The 23,855-nt window shown below is 35.4% G+C and overlaps 1 protein-coding gene across 1 annotated transcript; it reads right to left on the reverse strand.

The window, feature by feature from the left end:
• Window positions 1-217: 217 nt before the first annotated feature.
• On the reverse strand, window positions 218-23,766 carry LOC138701311 (nitric oxide synthase-interacting protein homolog). Its single transcript, XM_069828077.1, has 7 exons — window positions 23,510-23,766; window positions 22,221-22,332; window positions 21,983-22,088; window positions 19,465-19,586; window positions 6,514-6,701; window positions 2,932-3,040; window positions 218-959 (listed from the first exon to the last, which is right to left on the reverse strand). The coding sequence occupies exons 1-7, from the start codon at window positions 23,683-23,685 to the stop codon at window positions 888-890; spliced, it is 885 nt and encodes a 294-aa protein (XP_069684178.1). The 5' UTR covers window positions 23,686-23,766; the 3' UTR covers window positions 218-887.
• Window positions 23,767-23,855: the final 89 nt, after the last annotated feature.

Consider the following 23,855-nt stretch of genomic DNA (forward strand, 5'->3'; position numbering starts at 1 on the left):
TCCTCATCATCATCCTTACCCATTCCCTACACTACACTTAAAATACAATCATCCTAGTACACGACATAACTCTTAACAGATACCCATCATGCATAATGTGGTCAGCCGAAGTGGTGTGCAACTTGAAAATGGGTCATAGTCCTGCCATCTATGCACAGTATGCAGAACCTGAATCACGCAAAATGAAGTGGGTAGGCATTAGAAACAGACACACATATATATCTATATTGCATTTATATTTAGTTGTGACTGCAGACAGTACAAATAATGACAATTTTTCATATAAAAATAAAAATGAAATTTAATTATTAGAAATGTCAAGTGTAAGATATAAACTGATAACAGTAAGTCTTAATATCAATATGTGTCATTAGTAACTAAAATTTAATTGATGAAAAATGAGTGAAACGGAGAAAAATTCTCTCCGGCACCGGAATTTGAACCCGGGTTTTCAGCTCTAAGTGCTGACGCTCTATCCACAAAGCCACACCAGATTCCCATCCTGATGTCGGATTGAATCCTCTCAGTTTAAGTTCCACCTCTTGGGTTCGCTCTAGTGGCCTACCCTCATGCACTGCGTCATAGATGTACGGCAGTGGCACAATGTCCACACATGAGCTGAAAACCCGGGTTCAAATCCCGGTGCCGGAGAGAATTTTTCTCTGTTCCACTCATCTTTCATCATATGACGCAGAATTTCTGCACGGAAATATCATATGTACATCGTAATAAATGGTATCAACTGATGTCTTTGAATATAATTCAAGAATTCATTAAACCAAATTGGAGATAACGACTTAATGCATGAACTATTACCTACCAACAGTTATGAATACAACATTTTATATTACACATTACATTACATATAAATATATACACTTGTACGTTCAAGCCTGAAGAACGGGACGCTCATGTTTCCCCTCCAGATTATTGTTTGTTGTTGAATATCCAGTTCCTCCCTGAAACAAAATAAATAAAAAGTTAGTCCTTCCATTGCAAATGCCTTGCTACACACACGTAACAATTACTTATAATTAAGGATGCTACGAGGTTCATCCAGGAAGTACTGTAAGTTCCAATGGCCGATAAAGAAAACGAAAGCATCAAAAAGTAAGAAATATTTATTGCACTATTTACAGAGATTCACTGGCTACTTCTCAACATAGTCACCACCGTTATTGAGGCATTAATTGTATCGGTGCACCGTTTGTATGTGTGTGTCACACAAGTCTGCCACCAATATCTGGAGCCATGAAGTCACTGCCATCTGTACCTCAGCATCATTGTGAAAATGTTTTCCTGTCAGAAAGCACTTCATGAGACAGAAGAGATGAAAGTCACTTGGCGCGAGGTCGGGGCTGTAGGGTGGATGGTCGAAGATGTCCGATCCAAACTGAAGCAACAGATTCTGTGTGGCGTTGACTGTATGGGGTCGTGCATTGTCATGCAAAAGTGTAATCGTAGGGTGACCAGACGTCCTCTTTTGTCCGGACATGTTCTCCTTTTTAGGCCTTTGTCCAGGGTCCAGGTGGATTTAAAAAAATAAAGAAATGTCCTCCCTTTCGTAACATGTATGCCTGGTATTTTGAAATTATCTGATTTGACGCCTTTTTCAAGTAATTTGCCTGTAGGTGGCAGCAGCATCGAGGGACTATATTCTTTGCCAACGATCACAACTCACTTTGCTCCTACTTGTTATAACGTTGCTTTCATATGTAGCTAACTGTAAAATAATTTTATATTATTAAGTTTTATCATAAGTATGCTATAATAAAATAGATATTGACATCATTTTAAGTATAATATAGGCCTAAGCCTAAATTTAAATATATATTTTCTGTCCTGTTTAATATTATAGTTCCCTTGCCTTTCATATGTAACTAACTGTAAAATATTATTATTATTATTATTATTATTATTATTATTATTAAGTTTTACCACAATTATTTTGTAATAAAATAAATATAAACATATTATTATTAAGTATGGCATGAGCCTAAATCTGTACTGCAAATATTTTGTAATAAAATATATATTGGCGTAATTTAAAGTATAATATAGGGGCTAAGCCTAAATCTAAGTACATATTTTCTGTCTTTTTTTTTTTTCGCACAATGTCCTCCTTTTTTTAAGCTTTGTGTCCTCTTTTTTAGCGATGTAAATATGGTAACCCTAGTAATGCCTTTTGTCAACATTCCACGTCTCTTGTTCTGGACCGCCTTCTTCAAATTTCGCAATGTCTGACAATACCGCTCAGCATTAACGGTCTCCCCTCACAGTAAAAACTCACACATGAGGACACCACGTTGATCCCAGAAGACAGTGCACATGATTTTTTTGACAGAGATTGTCTGCTTGAATTTAGTCCTCATAGGTGAACTACTATGCTGCCAATGCATGGATTGTTGTTTTGTTTCTGGTGTGGCATGCGACACCCATGTTTCATCTCCAATGACAACATGTTGAGATGCTTGTCACCTTTCTCTGCGTACCACTGAGATCTCTCTCCATGCATATAATTGGATCTATGAAAATAGCCTCTTGTTGTTGCCTGTTTAATGCTTTTATATCCATTCTTCTGTGAGAGTCAACGTCAGAAATACAGCGGATCTCTTCATGAACTTCTCAACCCTTGTTCTGAAGAAGACAGGCAACAGCTCCACGAACTCTATGATGTCTGTTATTACGCAATAACTCTCCTTTCTGACAACAGCCCAACATGTGGCCAAGGGTTTCTAAACACTGTAGCATCAAACTCAGTTTCAGTTCAAATATTTTTTTTTCATGTTCGGATTATCCACAATTTAAGATTAGTGGGCTTTAGATTAATAGGGTTTTACTGTACAACTCATATTTTGTAACTAAAGAAGTCACTTTGAATAAATATCTTAACTTTAGAACAACATACAAATTTAAGAGTGAAAAAATTACCCTCTGCAAAGGAATTACATCTTCTTCTTTGAGTTTCTCTCCTGTAAGGGGATGGATCCAGTCCTTTTTGATTATCTTCTCTACACACTCCATGGTAACTATATCACCTCTGAAACAAAAAGGAACAAGGCAAAGGAAATCATAACATTATGTCACAGAAACAGTCTACACTGTTCTTAATAGTACATTGTGCAACGAGCCTATAATGAATGTAATTAAGAAGTGAGTATGGACATTTATGAAACGAGCACAAGCGAGTTTCATAATTTTCATACGAGCTTCTTAATTACCATTATAGGCATTTCATACGACTTCTTATGCTCGACCATATTTCTACCTTGATATTATTAATTTTATTGTATCTGACCTGGAGCAATGTCCCGTATTTGTGAGATGTGTGCAGACGCGAAAGTATTGATTTTTTCCGAGGAACAGATGTTCACATTGACCTTGCTAGGCCATAAGAACCTACAGAGATAACACTGAAATAAAATTAGACATTGAAAAACGAGATGACAAATTGAATTTATTTGAATATTATTTACAATTAACGCTAATTATTATAGTAACAGAACATAACCTTCTGCGACAGTATTGGATTTCCAGCCTCCATGATTTTTCGCTAATTCTCTTTCGATTGCATATCCGAGAATAATCGATACTTGCAGTTTTATAACGGTAGGAAGCTGACCTGTCATTGGCAGAACAGTTGTAACCTGAGTCGTCATTGGCTGAAAGACCTGACCTTTAATGAGTAGGTGTACTTTAATGACATGCATTAAAGGTCTGCTACCAGGTGTATAATTACTACATTTCGGCATGGTCGAGCATAAAAGAAATTAAAGGCCACGGAGAGCCACAGGTTAGTACAGAATCAAGTAGGCCTAAGTATTGGATTGATATTTAATAATCATTAATTAGTGAAGATGGTGTTCAACACGTCACTCCATGCAGACACAAAATCTGCATGCATCTACTGAATGTTTGTTTTCAACTTGATTCTTTCAATATTCTCCCCAGATTGCATGCATAATGTATGGAAAATTGAACCGTGTAGATGTACCTTAAGAGTGAGGATGGAAAAAGTTGCAAGATCAGTTAGGGTTAGGAATGCATAGAAGTGAATGATACACCATTCACTGTAACCTTGCGTGGTGGAGTATGTTCAGCACAATCTCAGTCTTCTTATTTAATAATCAAGTGTTTTTTTTTTTTCATGATACGAACTAAACATACATATGAGACATGTAGTTTCAAAATCAGATACATCATTAAAACATAATTTTCAGTATGAAAGAAAAACGTATATCTCCTATACACCAACAGATAAAATGTTAATACTTGGAGGATATATTTGTTATGGAATATTGTAATGTTCCATGACGTATGGCAGTGACATTATTGTATAATTAGTAGATAATAGAGAAAATGTATTTGATGTATCTGGTTTTGAAAACTGTTCTGTGATCTATCTGGGTTTGCCTTCCAGGCGCCCCAACCTCAGAAGTGGGTTACACCTAAGCCACGGCCAGGAGAGAAGACCAGAAATGTCGAAAGAGAACCTGGTGGCATTGGATTAAAAAAAAAAAAAAAAAATATGACAAAGGACCTATCTTGGTTTGAAAGCAAAAAACCATTCTATTATATAAAATGTATTATTTTAAACCCCCTGTTACATTATTACAATTAATTTGTCATAATTATTACATTTTCATCATCACAAAAGAAACTGAATTATTAAACAACCAGATCACCTATTTCACACTCATGGTCACACACATTTTCTTCTTCATTCATAGAAGAAATATGATTTTCATCCAGCTTTCCAGACCGTTAACAATACGTGCATAGTAGGATAATGTATGAAGTGATTTAAAGTCATTGCCAAAATGTTTTGTCAGCAAAGCAGTTACATCATTCATTTTTAATTGTAAAACTTATACTCCTGCCAGCATTATGCTTGGTGATGCAATATTTATTATTTTTTTGTTCTTCTAACAAATGCTCTTGTACTGACCAGACTCACTTCTGTAGTGAACTTCATCCTTCACCAGGATGTCATCCTTTTTTTTTTTTGTTCCACTGAAAGAAAAATCTTTTACATGGTAAGTGCCATTGAGCTGGTGGCTGTCATATATTTTATCTGACAAAGTTATGACTGTTTCAAAATTAGAGAAAATATCTGTATACTCGTTAGAACTAATGATGACATCTTGCCGTTTTTCTTTCTGCTGTTTCTGCACGGGAAATCTACTGATGCGCAATGAATGTATGAGTAAATCCTTGATGTATCTGGTTTGGAAACAAACTCACATGACTTATCTGATTTGCAACCAATACTATTCTTTCATCATACAAATTCATGTTATGTATCTGGTTTTGGAGCATAAGTGTTATAGCAGTTGTAGAATCATATGAAGATATGAATCATAACATTAACTCATTTTCGAAAAAAGTGATGTATCTGATTTTGCAACTACACGCCTCATATGAAGTTTAATGCCCAGTAAAATAATTATTGTTCGTGATGGACTAATACAGTAAAATCCCTCATAACCGGCACCCAAATAACCAGCAATACCAAAACAACGGAACTTTTGACTGAGCCAAAAAAAAAGTTTAAATCTGCCACACTGCCACAGTCTGGGCTATCAGTTTTGTCACATTATGAAGTTTGCATGAAGTTACATTTTCAGTGAATATTCGAACCTAAAATTTGTGTATTGTTTGTGTTGTGTGATGTGTTTTAATAAAAAAAATTCACACAGTTTTTATGTTTATTTAGTTATGTTCGGGCCATCAGTGTTGCCATATTAGGAAGTTCACACGAACTTTAATTTTCAGTGAATATTCAAACCTAAAATTAGTGTATTATTTGTGTTGTGTGATGTTTTAATAAAAAAAAAATTACACAGTTTTTATGTTTATTTAGTTATGTTCGGGCCGTCAGTGTTGCCATATTAGGAAGTTCACACGAACTTTAATTTTCAGTGAATATTCAAACCTAAAATTTGTGTATTATTTGTGTTGTGTGATGTCTTTTAATAAAGAAAAAAATCACACAGTTTTTATGTTTATTTAGTTATGTTCGGGCCATCAGTGTTGCCATATTAGGAAGTTCACATGAACCTTAATTTTCAGTGAATATTCAAACCTAAAATTTGTGTATTATTTGTGTTGTGTGATGTTTTTTAATAAAAAAATCCACACAGTTTTTATGTTCATTTAGTTATGTTCAGGCTGTCAGTGTTGCCACATTATGAATTTCACACGAACTTCAATTTTCAGTGAATATTCGAACCTAAAATTAGCGTATTATTTGTGTTTTGGGATGTGTTTTAATAAGGAAAATCCACACAGTTTTTATGTTTAGTCAGTTATAAACAAGTGAATGAGAAATATGCTTCACATGGCTGCAGTTGGCACCATGAAATACGAACTTTTTTTGTATATACCGGTATTTAATCAATTATCCGGCAAAATCTCGTATCCGGAATTAGCCTACTTCCTTTGGTGCCGGATAAGAGGGATTCTACTGTAATACAAAGAGCTGTTTTGCAATTAACACGAAAGGGTACTTACGTGGTTCTGATGACAGCACATGGCACAGAATTGCTGAGAATGTCATGGGTGACAGCACACATGTAACGATTTTCTTTCACAATCAAAGCCTTTTTGTCATCAGGATCTTTAACTTGGGTGAACTTCACGTCTATCAGATCCTTGGGTTTCAGAGGTTTCCCACTCACAGGACAATATATAGTCTTATCCTTAAATAGAGACAATATCAGTAAGGTAATAACAAGTATGCAACATAATAATCACAAGACTAAAAAAAAATAAATATGTTGAGAACTCTAAAAAGAATTACATTTTATGATAGTCACCAAAAGTGGTGATACATATTCTTCTATAGAAAGAACTGAATATAATTTCCATCCTCCTGATCAAGGTATTTCGATCTTGTATTGTCATTGGCTACTTTTCTCTGAGTTGAAGGACAGCAAAGATCGTATTTATTCCATAACCAGCAGCAATGTGAGTGGAATACACGTAGAAACAGGCGTATCATACAACAGTCTTATATGTGTTACATCTATGGCCATTCTTGCTTACAGAATAGAGCTACCAAATATAGCGACACTATCAGGAATGACCAAATAGCCCCACAGTTTACATTTAATACTCTCGAAGAGCATTTCTCCAATAGGGAAGTATGTGAAACTTATGACACCAACCAGTTTCCACCTGAAAACTTTGTATGGTTTACCGATGGATTCTAAATAGGAGATAATGAAACTGACATCTATGGATTAAAACTTAAATGTACAAGCTATTATTATCATACAGCCCAGAAAAGAGTGACCAGCCAGCCACACCCTGCATGGTTTCCACCGTGCAATCGAACTCCAGTAGCCATATTGCATTCAGTGTGCTTAGAAGTCGTGTAATGCAAATCTCGATTCTTCAAGTGTACAATGTTAGTGTATAAAGTTTAGTGATTATTGTGTATTTAGGAAATGCGTAGCAACGAATTCTCACTGTGTGAATGTGTATACATGTACAATACATACATAAGAGGCAGAAGGTCGTGTGCGAAATCAAGATCAATCAATCTTCTTAATGTATCCAGCTGTTTGCTGACAACATAAAGTCCACTATAGTCCACTGTAGTCTATTCAGTTGTTGTTTTTCACGAGAAATGAGGGGTATTTTGAGCGGTGTTCATTATAGATGCCTGTTGCTAGTAGCCAGAGGTGGGGTGTAGTCAATATATACTGCAGGGCTATGTCTTCTGCAAATGGTACTGATGATTTTAATTTACTTCTTTTGTGGTTTATGGATGGACAGTATAGAAGAATATGTTCCAGATCTTCATCATAATTATTACATATAGACAAGTAGGATTATCAGAAATGTGAAATAGGTGTAGGTACAATTGAGTGACAATGTGACCTGTTCTGGCTCTTGTTAAAAATGTTTGAATATGTCTGGGCAAGTTTTTGTACATTTCCAGGGCGAAAACAAGATGAAAATTTCGAATAAAGTTTCCAAACAGACCTGTGCTTTCTGCCAAAACAATTACAAGACTCGCTAAAAGATTTAAAGAAACAGACTCAGTGAAGAATCGAAAATCAAGCAGAAAACATAGTGTTCTTACGTGGAACGATTGTCAATTTATTTCCAACAAGATTCCGCCACTGCTCATACAGCTGCCATGTCAATGAGGGAATTGAAGCCTATTTTCGGTACGAGACTAATCAGTAATAATTTGAGGCCTCCATGAAGCCCAGATATAACACCCTGTGACTTTTATTTATGGGGAACACTAAAAGGTAGGGTTTATAGGCAATATCCTCATTCTATAGATGAACTAAAAGACTATACACGAGAAGAAATCCAAGCTATCAATGATGTGGAACTTCAGAGTGTTGTTCATTCGTTTATCAGAAGATGTCAGTTGTGTGTGGCGGCAAACAGGGACCATTTTCAGCAACGACTGTGAGCATAGTAAGTCCAAATTATTGAACATTTATTGTTATAGTAGGGAGCAAAGATATTGGCGGGTCGTACATAGCTCATTTTTGCACGTACCACCCCCTCTCTTCTGACCTGTGCATTGGGATGACTGACTGGCAGTGTGTCGATGCGTTCGGGTGTATTTGCTTGCAAGCCAATCGTTGGGTATTGAGAGAGCAGTCATCGTAGCTGTTGTCTGCTCACTGTGCACATATTCAAACAGTAGTTTTCAATACTAACAGTGGAATTGCTTCTGTGCCTAGTCGAGCGACATGTCTAGAAAGGGAGCGGATACGCGTAGCCAAGCAAAATAAATTATTTATAGTGTTTACGAATACTTTAAAAAACTTTAATTAATACAACAAATTAAAATTTTCGTAATATGATTGAAATTCTGGTTATTAAGAGAATGAGGAAAACAGGAATTAGGCCTCTATAAGTTTAAGTGAAATATTTTAAGATCTGGTAGTATATTGGCAGTATACTCGTTGCAGTGAAGTAAAAACCATTGTGTTATTATTACTTACTTACTTACTTACAAATGGCTTTTAAGGAACCCGAAGGTTCATTGCCGCCCTCACATAAGCCCGCCAGTGGTCCCTATCCTGTGCAAGATTAATCCAGTCTCTATCATCATATCCCACCTCCCTCAAATCCATTTTAATATTATCCTCCCATCTACGTCTCGGCCTCCCTAAAAGTCTTTTTCCCTCTGGTCTCCCAACTAACACACTATGCATTTCTGGATTCGCCCATACGTGCTACATGCCCTGCCCATCTCAAACGTCTGGATTTAATGTTCCTAATTATGTCAGGTGAAGAATACAATGCGTGCAGTTCTGTGTTGTGTAACTTTCTCCATTCTCCTGTAACTTCATCCCGCTTAGCCCCAAATATTTTCCTTAGCACCTTATTCTCAAACACCCTGAACCTATGTTCCTCTCTCAGAGTGAGAGTCCAAGTTTCACAACCATACAGAACAACCGGTAATATAACTATTTTATAAATTCTAACTTTCAGATTTTTGGACAGCAGACTGGATGATAAGAGCTTCTCAACCGAATAATAACACGCATTTCCCATATTTATTCTGCGTTTAATTTCCTCCCGAGTGCCATTTATATTTGTTACTGTTGCTCCAAGATATATGAATTTTTCCACCTCTTCGAAGGATAAATCTCCAATTTTTATATTTCCATTTCGTACAATATTCTGGTCACGAGACATAATCATATACTTTGTCTTTTCGGGATTTACTTCCAAACCGATCGCTCTACTTGCTTCAAGTAAAATTTCCGTGTTTTCCCTAATCGTGTGTGTATTTTCTCCTAACATATTCACGTCATCCGCATAGACAAGAAGCTGATGTAACCCGTTCAATTCCAAACCCTGCCTGTTATCCTGAACTTTCCTAATGGCATATTCTAGAGCGAAGTTAAAAAGTAAAGGTGATAGTGCATCTCCCTGCTTTAGCCCGCAGTGAATTGGAAAAGCATCAGATAGAAACTGACCTATACGGACTCTGCTCTATATTTCACTGAGACACATTTTAATTAATCGAACTAGTTTCTTGGGAATACCAAATTCAATAAGAATATCATATAATACTTCCCTCTTAACCGAGTCATAAGCCTTTTTGAAATCTATGAATAACTGATGTACTGTACCCTTATACTCCCATTTTTTCTCCATTATCTGTCGATTGGTTTATTATTATTATTATTATTATTATTATATTATTATTAAATTTGCACTGATAGATTTCACTTAATATAGTATTACTAACCATTGTTAAGTCAATTATATTATATAAAATAAAACCTGGGTACCGACACAATACTATTTACAAATTATTTATATCGTCAACAACAGTGATTTTACTCACGGGACTGGCTTCATCTTTTCTTGCATCCCTTGTCTTGTTCAAAATGTCTCTGGTCACTGCTGTCAGTTGGTCACCTGCTGTGATTCTTCCTGCCGGAAGATCCCTGTTGACTTTCTTTGTCGCAATCCCAGGACCGCTGCCATCATTTTTGGCCTCATTTCTGAACAGCTGGAGCCATTCCTCACGACTTCTACTCTTTGTGAAGTGGATGACAATAGGACGCGTCTTCCCTGGCCTGGATGGTATGCGATGTGCTACGCTCACATCATGTTGCACCAATTCACTACCGCCTATGACTTCCGATATTTGGTCAATCGATCATCGATCTCCGGAACTCCAAATAGCATTATATTGCCTCTGCGTGTGTACTGCTGCAGATCACTCACTTCCCTGTTTGAGATGGTCATTTTCTTGCACTAGCCTCTTCATCTCCTCCTGCGTGGAGTTGAGTTCATGTCTTGTGTGCGCCAATTCCTCTCTAAGACTGTCGAACTTGGAAGATATGAATTCAACTGATTTTCTTAGTTCATTCACCTCAAAATACGAATGCTATTCGATATCAGTATAGTAGTTATAAAATCATGTCGCATATTGTATACCAGTAGTTTGTATGATAACAAATGAAGTGTTCACATGTGCTGTTGTTTAATGAAATAATTATAATGCTGCACACAGAAATTACACTAAATACTGACACACAGACAGTGTTTATATATAAACACTATTACGATGTTACAGACATTAGATTACGTAGCGAGGAGTGAAAGATGTTTCGGAAGCGACCCTTCGAAGAACGTTTACAGCTAAAGTAGGGGTGGAACGTGGGTTGGGTAGTATGAAGGGGTATACCTCCATCCGCCAATATTCCTGCTCCCTACTATAGTACTGTTATATACTGTAGAAGTGCTGGAGAAACGGCTATGTGCTCGGCGGAAACAACGCAGGGTGTGGTCAACCGGCCGGCTGCTCTTTTCTGGGACCTATGATAATAATAGCTCTGTAGAATTCCTACTTTACTTTTCATTAAAGTCCACCTCCTACTTTATTCACATCGTTGAATAGCGAATTCTATCTGTGCAACACAAACCTAAAGTTCATGTGACTGCAATAACATAACAGCATCAATTAGGCGGGAAAAAAATACATGCAGAAGAAGGCTGTAGTGCTGATTTTTATATACCATTCTAAAATAGTATCAAGCACTGAGACCATGAATATGCTCTACAAACAACGGATTCAATGGTAAACACAAAACCAAGAAAATTGCTTGCACTTACTGTCACTAACAATTACTTTCTAGCTCACTTATAACATAAATGTGCTAGTTTTCAACTAAGAATGTAATATCCCATTATTACCATAATTGCCTTTTTATAAAAAGAAATTACTACAATACTGAAAGAAAAAAAAAAGAAGAAAGACTAATGTGACAAGTTGGAATTGGTCACCATACACTTGTCACTGAATCAGATTAAAAGACTGAGCATTTTTATGTTTTATTTATGCCATAAGTTACACTACCCCAAATGCACAAGTGTTGTGAGTATAGCTCGTGCAAGAAACTATTACCGAAAAGCAATGATGGCGTTGCTTCTGTTTTGACGTGTGTATGTAGGCACGCTGAGGGGGGAGAGGTGCGAGCCAATGGAAGTACTGTCTCTTCCAAGAAGATGAACAAATGAGGACATCGCTGTGTAAATAAAGAACGTAGCAAGAGAAAAATTCGAAGCTAATTAAACGCGCAACATATGTTTACGAATGAAATAATAATACCGTGCGATACAAGACACGTATTCACATCCAATGGAACAAACTAAAGTCGTAATGTAACTATCACAACAGAAGACTGATTCTATCGATGTCATTTCTCTTCCAACTGTACTCTCGAATATCATTCAAGTTATCTCATGATCTTTCCTCTTGCCCGCTCTTCCTTATCGCAGTGTTTGATTCGCATTCCTTCCGTTGGTAATCCGTACTTGCGAGACCTATACCATTTAAAACAAAAAAGGAAATAAAAAAGAACAGGACAGCCAGCAGAAATATACACAGCAGGGAAAGGGGGAAATACTAGTTACTTTACAATAATAGTACAGTAATAATAATTTTTTACCATTCATATTAATTTGCAAAATGTTTGAATTGACTATTTGACTAACAATTGGGAATATCGCTTAAATGCAAGCGTGCGCACATGCTCACACATTTTGACTTAGGCCAATTTAGAATCCACCTCTTCAACTGAATAGCTAAGTGGAAAAACATTGCAAACGACATTTTATTTTCTCTTATAATGTTTTAATATAAACACATTGCACATACTTTCTTTCATATTTTAGTGAACTCTGTTGATTGAAAATGTAAGTAGAACCTCGAGGTTGTGGGAATAAATATGCATAAATTATTTCTTTTTCTGTTCCTGTAAAATTTTAATTTGACACTCTCATGGCCAGTTTTTCCAAGTAATGTTTAATTTGGCTTAACAAATGCTAAATTAACAGCGGATTTATTTTTAACGTTTTGTTAAGATGTTTTCCATTTTTCCAACATAATTTTCTTTAAAATAACCAACACTTAACTTTAACTGTCGTTAATACTATTCTAACTACTCAACAGCAGTTGGTAATGATTTTGCATATATAAGACAACTTCTTATTGGTTGATATTATTATTTAAATTCTGTACTATGGAGTAAGTCATGAAACATGTGTAAAATCGTAACCTATTACAGTAGCCATGATTCATACAGTACAGAGAATTGATAAATGAAAGTTGCATTGACTACTATTGAATGATAATAATTATTATGTATGGTTACATTTTATAATGCTAAATATGAATTTCTGTTTAGAAAAATCTCAGCATTATGACCACCAGGTGACAATAATTACACGAATGTGTGTGTAGTCAACTGTACAGAAAACCCCGAGGAGAATTCCGTATCATATAAAATTCTCTAATTTAGGTTCATGTATAAATTATATGTAATTTCGTCCTAAAGAAGCAATTGCTGCTGAAACATTTTATTATTTATTCACTGCGTATTTTGAAGCACTATTGACATCGGCTATAGTTGAAGAGCTAGTAACATAGAATCTAGAGTTAACAGTAGCTGGTGAATTGGAACAAGTGGCCTATTTCAACTAGGTAACATACAACTGAGTTTTATTTTAAGACATGAAAGTGATTATTATAACTACATACCGGTACCTAAGAAATATTAGTAAATTAATACATAATGTGCATTCAAACATAACAAAACTTAATTGGTATATTAACTTTCATTTATTAGAATTATATTATAGCTAGCGATAAGATATGTTTGCACTGGCTTTAAAACAGAAGCGAAAGAGCTGGATTCTTGGAATTTATAATCGTTTTCTTTCTGATGGAAATTTAATTTTCCAGCAGGATAATCACCCCGCGCACACCGCCATAAACGTTCAAAGGCGGTTCACGGAAAAGCATGAAAAAGAGGATTGACAAATATCGAGACATCCCAGATCAGTTCTGGATCAAGTTCTGGTTACCTGGGAAGATTTCGCTAAGGACCAGAACTATTTCCGCGAACTGGTGGACTCAATGCCCTGAAAATGCCAGGCAGTGATAGACGCCGATGACATGTGGACAATGTATTAGATCCACATGTGTATTTCTTTTTTATTTTTCTTTAATTTGTTTGTTTACTTTTATTTCGGGAAGAAAATTGATCTCCCAAGAGTTTTTTAAATTCTCCTAGTGGAGCCAGAGTTGCGAAATAATAAGTTCCACTACACAAAATTATAAAAATGAAGAAAGGTAACATGTATAAAAATTAGTTACGTTAAAAAAAAAAAAAGTTATCGCCGAGAACCGAACACGGGCCCTTGGGATGGCAAGCCAACACGCTACTGACTACTCCATCTGGGTACCATGACGTAACCAGAGTGACGAGGCACATATAGCTGCTACGCTTGAAGTCTACGGACACAGCTCACATACAAACGTAATCGTGTAAATATTTCAATGTTCAGTACTAGTTAATGTTTCATTTGGACTGATTTACTGAAGCTTGGTGAAACCGTCCCTTCCTCTAAACATTCCTCAAAGAGAAACATAACATGTTACTTTCACAACTTTTGTCTGAACAGCTGTGGTGTTATCCGCCATGTTTAACTGTTTGTTAAATGAGTTAACGGCCTGAAATCCTATATTTAAAGTTAACAAACGGTTAAGAATCTGTTAAGCCAAACAGGTGTTGAACAAATGGAAAAACTGTATTTAACAAACTGTTGAAGGTTTAGCAGTCGTTAAGTCTTCTAACAATACTTGGACAAACCGGCCATCAATGTTTTTCAGCTTTCCTATTCAATTATAGAAAGTCTCGACCAAGCTGTGCAAAAACCACTAAATTGCTATATTTTCAAGTGATCACTTTAGCAGAATGTAGAATAGAAGATGATTAAATTAGAAAAGTGCGTTTATTTTATTGATTTTTTTCCTTGTGACATTTTAACAAAGGGCTCGAACCAAATATATATATAAAAATATTTTTAAAAGGGCCGCGCGAGCCTTTGCAAGCCCCCTCCAACACACCCTCGCCCACATGGCTGAGAAAATGTGAGGCAGAGACAGTGTTTTAAATAATACACCCTACCATCTACGAATGTAAAATAAAACCTGTAACAATTTTATGTCATTTAAAGGATATTTTAGAATTACTTCTCTCAAAATTTGAATCTATATTTATGCTAGAGAATTAACCCATTAAACTTGAACTATGCGATTTTTGGTTTCACTTACCCCCAGTTGAACTTACAAGTGCTGTTTCGTACATTTTTACATGTAATAAATTATAACACATTTTTACTATTATTCTTACACAATCTATATGGGCTATTCCATATCAAATCGACCGAAATATAGAGAAAATTGACCTTGCAATTTTTAAATACAATGAAACTTTTTTTGTACGTAGAGAGCTGTGATACAGTGCTTTGTGCAAAGTTTGAGGCATCAGAAATTCATAGTGTTTAAATTTAAAATATTTAAATTGATCGTATTTTCATAAAATTAGCAACTTTAAACTGTTGTGGCTCCGAAACCCTTTCACCCAATGATCAAAATCATGGTTTATTTTGATGTTGAGAAATTAAAGTTTATATTGACATGTAAACAGTTTTTCTTACTTTTTATGGAAATGGAGAAATTTAGATTTTTCTTCATTAAGACCCCTTTGACCACGAAAAAATAGTTTTAAAATATATAGTTAGATTCCGCGTTGAATGTACAAATAAATACATATTTTTTACTGGTGTACCGTTGATAAGAAAGTATTGAAAATATCAAATAAAGAAAATAAATAGTACGTGTGTGAAGTAACCAGCTGACTGTGAGACAGGAACTAGCCGAGACAAGCAAGGCCAGGAGACAAACACGTGATGTGTCATCTAGCAGTCATGACTGTACTAGCTTTATCACAAGTTTTCATAAACACAGGAGTAAAATGACGCCCAACGCTCTCTTATCTTCAGCTCTCGGCCAGTGCATGCAGTACTGCGCCGTTCAAGTCTAGGCGTGTGAAAATAATTTATTTAATACCCTCGAAACTTATTGCCGAGCCACTAAGCAAACAATGCTGAATCCCTCTTAATAATGCAAGGTTTTTTCTCATTATTTTTTAAATTTTTACAAATGGGCAAAAGGCCTAAAAATAAGTAAAATCAGATTATCTGTCTCTCTCTCTGTATACAATAAAAATAAGAATTACTTCTTAACATAACCTACCAAATGTCAGCTTCAAAATGAGCTCTCGTTCAATGTTCTGCAGTAAATGGTTCCAGAGTTCTGAGCGCTGAAAGAAGCTTGTTTTTATAAAATACGCTAAATTTGTCACTCAATAGTACGAAAACCGTTTGACTTTCGATAGTATATTTTTGAAAATGCACTCTCCTCAGCACCTTGTATAATTAGGGAAAAAATTAGAGTATTAAAAAAATGCGAGATTTTTTACTGATCGATTTCATATGGAATAGCCCATATATGAGAATATTAGCAGCATATTTATTCAGTATCATCCAATGCAGTGGTTCCCAAAGTAGAGGTCGCATGTAAACAGCTGAGGAGGGTTGCGAGATCATTATAAATTAAAATAAATACGCCTGATTAACATACATTTATTTTGCATTCAGAAACAAAACATAAACAATGCTGCCAACATAAAAATATAAAAATGATCTTTCGATAGTTATGAAGGAAAACATAATTAATATGACAAGTGTGCTTACTTTTTCAGAAACTAGCCTCTCAAATCTGGACAAAGTATTCGATACACACCATGCGTTTTTTTAAAGCAAGACATAAAGTGTTGCAGCCAGACCGTTCTTTTATTACATTTGCTTCACCGTCACTGCAACAGCACTGCAGCAACCGTGCAGCAAATCAAAACACCGCTTTACGAGTTTTCTGCACGATCCATCATGGCGGAATGCGTGTTTTAGTCTTTTGCAACGTTTATTATTGTTAAAATCGTCTAGTAATAATAATTCCATGTCATTTGCATGGAAGTCGAAACTTTTTAACATGTTCGGTCCTTTATTAAAATTTAAAGGTTAAATTTATGTTGTTGTTTTCTAATGCCAGGCATTTGACAATAAAGTCACTTGACCTCTTGCACTCCAACATTTTTCAAAGATATTGTCATGGTTAGCTATTGATGCACAGATTTTGAGATGTACTGAATCCATTTTTTGATTTGAGTTGCACAATGGACAGTTAGGAGACTAATATATTCCAATTCTATGAAGATGCTTGGCCAAACAGTCATGGCCTGTTGCCAATCTAAATGCAGCTACAGACAATTTGCGTGGTAAATTAACTGTGGATTATGATGCAGAGAGTTCCATTTTTTCCCTTGGGATTGTGTTATCAAATTTTGTTTGTTGAAATCTAAGCATGTAGATTTAATAAATCTTTTCACAGAGTAAAACATAGATTTAGTAGCATAGATAGTAGCAGTGCTGCCCTTCTTTGCTAAAGCATCCGCATTCTCATTTCCCAGGATTCCACAATGGGAGGGTATCCATTGGAATACAATTCTTTTGTAATCTTCATCTTACGATGTTTGGATGACGTATATACGTCCGTTGATGTGACATATTAATTAATTAAATACTATTATAGTCACAATCATGCCATGGTATGAAAGAAAAATTTCACAACCCCGAGCGGGAATCGAACCTGCGACTTCCTGTTCTCCGGTCAGGCGCTCTACCACTGAGCTATCGAGTCGCCAGTATGAAAGGATAATTCCGAGCCTTTGGCGTGAGACGAACTCGATAGCTCAGTGGTAGAGCGCCTGACCGGAGAACAGGAAGTCGCAGGTTCGATTCCCGCTCGAGGTTGTGAAATTTTTCTTTCATACCATGGCATGATTGTGACTATAATAGTATTTAATTAACAATTCTTTTATTGAGTGATATTAATTAAGAGAGCATTTTAGTTATTTCTGCTATTTGAGATGAAGGTGTGTGTTTAGAGACTATTGATAGAACAGCTGCTTTGTAGTCTGACAATATAACTGCATTCTTAAATTTATTGAAGTGGCATAGAAGATTCCTGAGACTTTCACTTATTGCAATGATTTCTCCATCAAAACTTGTTGTTCCATATCCAAGAGATCTATAAAGTGAGAAGAGACAGCACGTAACACCTGCACCGGCACCTTGTTCTCTGGAGATCAAGGATCCATCGGTGTATAAATGAAACCAGTTTTGTGGAGGGTACCTAATATTAATTGTCTCTAAAGACAATTGTTTCATTATTTCAGTGTTTACTTCTGATTTCAGTATTTCTTATGTTAAATTTAGATTATACTCTATATTTAATAGAGTTAAAGGGTTTGGTTTAATTTGTAAGTTTTCTTTTAAATTCGGGATGTTGATTTTCTGTTTTAATTCTTGAACTATGGATATGAAACTTTTTTGAGTTTTTAATCTACAGAGAGGACTGTATGAATGCCAATGGTTTCCTGATAATCTGATAAGTTTTTTATATTGGATCAGTGCTTTTTCTTCTATTGTCATTTTGATGCTGTTAATATTAGTGAGAAATCTCACAGAATCTATTGGAGTCATTTTGATTCCACCAGTAATGAGCCTGAGAGCTTGGTTTTGAACACGTTCTATTCCATTTATGAAAGGTGAAGTAATTAAAATTTCTCCGCAGTACGTCAGCACCGGCTGTTTAAACATTTTGTATGTAGTGTTCAAAGTATTTCTAGAGCAACCCCATTTCTTTCCTGCTAGTCTTTTCAGAAGTAAAACATAATTAATATGATAAGTGTGCTTGTTCTTTCAGAAACTAGCCTCTTAAATCTGGACAAAGTATTCGATACACACACATATCATTCTCAAGTTCAAGGAGACTTCTCACTTTTGTTTTGATAGCAATTATAGACAAGAAACTTATTTTGCATAAATACATTGCAAATATTGCACAAATTTTAAGAGCTTCTTTTTCAAGCTCGAGATATCCTTTTGATACAAAATTGGTCTATGCTCTGTGAAAAGAAAAAGAAATAGTTTTAACATTCCATCAGTGGGTATATATTTCAGTTACCTTTTTTTTTTTTTTTTTTGTTTTTTTTTTCAGTCAGTTGAACACAGCAGATTTAATATCAATCTGTGACTGTTGTACTGGTAACTGTTTTGAATTTCTTCTGGAAAATACTCATAAAACTGCAGTTTAAACTCGTACTTTGGGTGGTATCCATAGGTTTTGAGTAAAATTATACTTCTTTGAGATTTTACAGGGATTTGCATTTTCTGAATGAGGTCAAAAATTCATATGGAAGGGTGGGGGAGAGTCGCGAACGGAAATCTCGTCCAAAAGTGAGTTGAGCCCTCAAAAAGTTTGGGAACCACTGATCCACTGTAGTATTCCCATTTGTTTAAAATAATAATCATTTGAGGAAAAGAAAATGTACCTAAAATTCTTCCTCGGAGACTAATGTATATTGATCCAGAATGTTTCCATAGCATTAGTTTATGTACACATCTCCAATAAATGAACTAGAAAAAGGGAATGACCATTTAATGAATTGTTTCAAGACCAATAAACTCAGTAACAATCTTGTGATACGAACTTACAGGCTTTTTGAGGGACTTATCCTTCGCTTCAGGTGTTTTGGATGGTATCCAGAAGCTTGGCAGATGCTTATCCCTTCCCTCTGTCATATTTGACACAGATGGTTTCTCAACTTTCAATGGATCTGTTAATAACACACAATAACAAAGTAAAACCTGTTATAAAAACTACATATGAACTCTTCACACTGAAATGTTGAATCACTTCGAATTAGTTTAAATAAGAATGAGGTACGATTATATAAAAAAATGAATGATAAAATAAATGGCAGTTTCCCACAGCATTACACACTATTGTCTCAATATAACGAACTTCAGTTTAGCGTACTTTTTAGTTTTACGTAGCCTACATATTCTAAATCCCCTACTAAAATCTGGGGAACAACTGGATAATACGCACGGTAGAGCAAGTCAATAGTCGATGTTACTCGCTGGCCACTAATCACCAGACCGTGTCAAACAAAAGACAATCGAAATGGTGGTAGTAAAATTCGCGACTATATTCTTAAATAAATCACTCCATTAGTCAAGTGGAAGGTTTATGCAGTACAACTACGATGTTTTGAATGCACTAAAAGAAAATGCATATGTAGTAAGATAACAACGAAATAAAGGAAAAAAGGTGTGTTTTACAGAATATCATTTAAATAACGGAAAGTAAATTTCCGGATAATGTTCGCCAAAGCGTTAAGTACGTAATTATGACTGCATTGAAGTTTTATTTGTGGCCTAGAGAAAATATCTAGCCTTTTACGAAAAAACACTTTTAGGGGCCCTGAAATTATTCCCTGCTTTAATTATATTATTGTTTATCAATATTACGAAACAAAAACTGTCATAAATGCCATAAACTAGAAACATTGATACTGAAGAGATAAATCCATTCGGCTGTGATGAAACAAAAGAAAATGCGAGAGAGATTTTAGTTCGAGATGAAATGGACACACAATTTTGATGACCATACTGTTAGTAACTGGAGATCGCTTGTAAGATCTGTGTTAATCTTCTATGTAGAAATGTCGTCCAAACAAATTGGTAGTCCAGGGAAAAATCATTGAAATATATAAGAGTAACAGTGGTGCTATCTCTCGGTAATGTTCAAAACGAAGGAGGTAGAGAGAAAAAGAAACAAATTTCTCCTTCTAACGACACCACAGACCAAAGTCATGTTCTTATGTTGGCAACATTGTGTATTTAGTTAAATTTGGTCGTAACCGTAACATCATGTTTCAAATCTACCATACTAATTCTCCAGTTTAGCGAAATCTGGTACATTATAATGTAAAAACATTTCATTTTTATGTTATCGTTACTTGTGATCATTTCATTATTACGAACGAAAATGTTTAAGGTTCATATCTTTCTTTATAACTTCTGCAACTTTATTTCATCTGTTGTTGGTTCTAGAATTGATGTATCATATGTATCTGTTTTTTTTTTATTTTGAATATGGTTGAAAGATGGCAGCTAGTCTGGAGGCAGACATGCTACCACAGAGCTAACTTGGCAGACTTAGCTACAAATAAATTCAAAATAAATAAAGACATATATGTCAAAATGCGATAGTCCCATTTTAAGTTATTTTCCCAGCAGCAGATACTCCTCAATATAAGACATTTCCTGCAGGCTTCCGCTATTCAGAAGTTTCACTGTACTAGAATATTATCTGACAGAAGTAAAATAATTTAATGGATATACAGGGTGATTAAAAACCTCTGCAACAAACTCTGAGGGGTGATAGATCTAACAATAAGGACTCCTTTTTGTTAAACAACCTATGTCTTTTGACACGTCGTTTCGAAGTTACCGTTGAAAATGTTTTTGCATGGGCGTATGTCAATGTATGCAAATGTATGCACCCCTGTTTGTTTGTTGAGATGTTTGTAAGAGACGAGAAGGGTTGTTGTTCTTTGTTTACATCTAATGTTCAATACCTTTTCCTTTCAGTTCAGTGTAATCATCAACTGAGAATGGATATCTATGAAGTCTTCCACCAATGTGCTGGGGATGAAGAGACCCATTGTCTCGAAGGCGCTGATAAAGTCGAGCAAACATTGTGTGGTGAGGGTGATTTCTGTTTTGAAACTGTTGTTGGTACATGCAAAGAGCTCTTCTTTCGTTTCCGCGAGCCTCCCAATAACACATTACCATGTCGGCTAACTCAGGAAAAGTGTAGACATCCATTCTCAATTGATGATTAGACTGAACTGAAAGGAAAAGGTATTGAACATTAAACGTAAACAACAACAACCCTTCTCGTCTCTTACAAACACCTCAACAAACAAACAGGGGTGCACACATTCGCATACATTGACATACGCCTGTGCAAAAACATTTTCAGCGGTAACTTCAAAACAATGCGTCAAAAGACATAGGTTGTTTAACAAAAAGGGTTCTTTATTGTTGGATCTATCACCCCTCAGAGTTTGTCGCAGAGGTTTTGAATCACCCTGTATAGTGCGCACCTGGCATATGTTTAAAATATACCCTTACGAAAACTAGAGGAAATAACTAAAGTTACCTGACTTGAAAGCTTTGATGGGAGCACTGACAATATTCTTTTCTGTCTTCAGAAAATTATTCAATTTTGATCGCTCTTCTGCTGCTGCCAGTTCTGCCAACTCAGTCTGAAAACATATATAATAAAATAATGATGATAATGATAATTAAAAAAAACGCACGCACGCATACAAAAAGGAAGAACTACACATTAAATCATGAAAATGTGTTGCAAAAAGTCCGAATATTTACATACATACCTCCTCCTTTCGTTTCTGTTTTTCAAATTCTTTCAATTTTCGACTGTATTCGTTCTTTTTTGTTATGATATATTCCAAGATTGCTTCTTTATCAAAAAGATAACCATCTTTCCTGCAAAAAAGAAAAAGAAAAAACACAAGAAATAAAATCAAGTTTAACATAAAAGAGAACAATCAACAGGATCCAAATTTCTATTAAAACAGAAGATCTGTTAACGAACCTTCTGTGGATAGGCATTTTATCCACACAAAGGATAAAAAAGCACAAATAATGATCGTTTACTTTCATGACCTGAATCATTCATACTGTATTTCCGTGGATATTGTGCATAAATGCTACAGAACCATCCATTCGTTTGACACCACCCCTACCATAGTCATAGAGTGACAGCATCAGGTAGCTGCACACACTCAACTACCATTGTCTTATTCTACAAATTACTGCTCGAGTCTATTAATATTAGCATTTTTTTTTAACTCTGAGAAGGCTATATATAGCCTCAATGGCTTATTGATAAACTATTTTATTTCTTAAATGAATTTTTACAGCTAGGATATGTTAATGTGTTCTAAATTCATGCTACTATTAATTTATTGCATTTGTATTTTATTGTATCCTTGTGTTGTACTATAAGCAGTAACATGAGCAGGAGGATAGCAATGGCAATGCAAGTTTTTAATAGACCGGACCTCTGGAAAAAGAACTAAGAAAGAAACTAATGAAGTGCTTTGTTGGGACTGTGGTATTGTGAATGTGAATATGGAGAAGAACAGATCGTGTGAAATAGACAGAATAAGAAATGAAGCCGTGTTGGAAAGAGTGGATGAAGAAAGAATAATGCTGAAACTATCAGGAAGAGAAAAAGAAAATGCCTACTGAAGAATGCACTGGAAGGGATGATGAAAGGGAGAAAAGTTCGGGACAGAAGTACCGAAATCAGGGATTTATAGACGACATTAACATAAAATATGGATCATAAGCGGAGACTAAGTGGAAGTCAGAAAATAGGAAAGATTGGAAATTGCTGGGTAGTACTGTATGTAGTATTGAAGTCTTGTGTAAGTCCCTTGCCATTCATTCTGAACAAGAGTGTCAAAATGTCAGTGAAGTGGTCAGAGTCTAGGATCTAGGCTAAAAGAATTTACAATTTAATCCAAGGGTTCATAGAACTGTTGCTAATAATAGATGCTTAGAGAATTAAAGTCTGAGGTTCTGGGTCTTAACGTCATACAGTTTACCATAAAACTTTTAACACGCTACAAATCATTTTTATACACAATTAACTCACGTCACAACAGGGTTCCTACAAGGTTGTAGGGTGAGCGAACAACAATCAAAATCTTTAATTGAATCTTTTCCAACTCGTTGAGTATTTGTACCATAACCAGATGCCTGAGCATCCTTCTTTTTCTCGTGATATGTGTAGACTGCACCCGCTGTACAATTCCTCGCATGTCGTGTCATTATTCAATAATATTATAATATTGTAACAACACAAAATCAACACACACAAATCATCCACTGTAGACAGTGTCGCCAACACAATTCTTAAAAATCCGCTAAGAAACAGTGCAGAAACAGCTAAATTGCCACAATTTCAATGTCAAATACAATTATTTACCGCTGTAAGTGTT

This window comes from Periplaneta americana, chromosome 6, assembly GCF_040183065.1.
Source record: "Periplaneta americana isolate PAMFEO1 chromosome 6, P.americana_PAMFEO1_priV1, whole genome shotgun sequence".
NCBI lineage: Eukaryota > Metazoa > Arthropoda > Insecta > Blattodea > Blattidae > Periplaneta > Periplaneta americana.

What these genes read in the sequence shown, in the direction of transcription:
- LOC138701311 (XM_069828077.1), bottom strand. Translation starts at nt 23,685, where the DNA reads ATGACACGACATGCGAGGAATTGTACAGCGGGTGCAGTCTACACATAT. An exon ending in CATCAAAGCTTTCAAGTCAG is followed by an intron (nt 19,587 to 21,982) that starts GTAACTTTAGTT and finishes TGTTATTAACAG; the next exon opens with ATCCATTGAAAGTTGAGAAA. An exon ending in ATAAGTCCCTCAAAAAGCCT is followed by an intron (nt 6,702 to 19,464) that starts GTAAGTTCGTAT and finishes TCTCTATTTAAG; the next exon opens with GATAAGACTATATATTGTCC.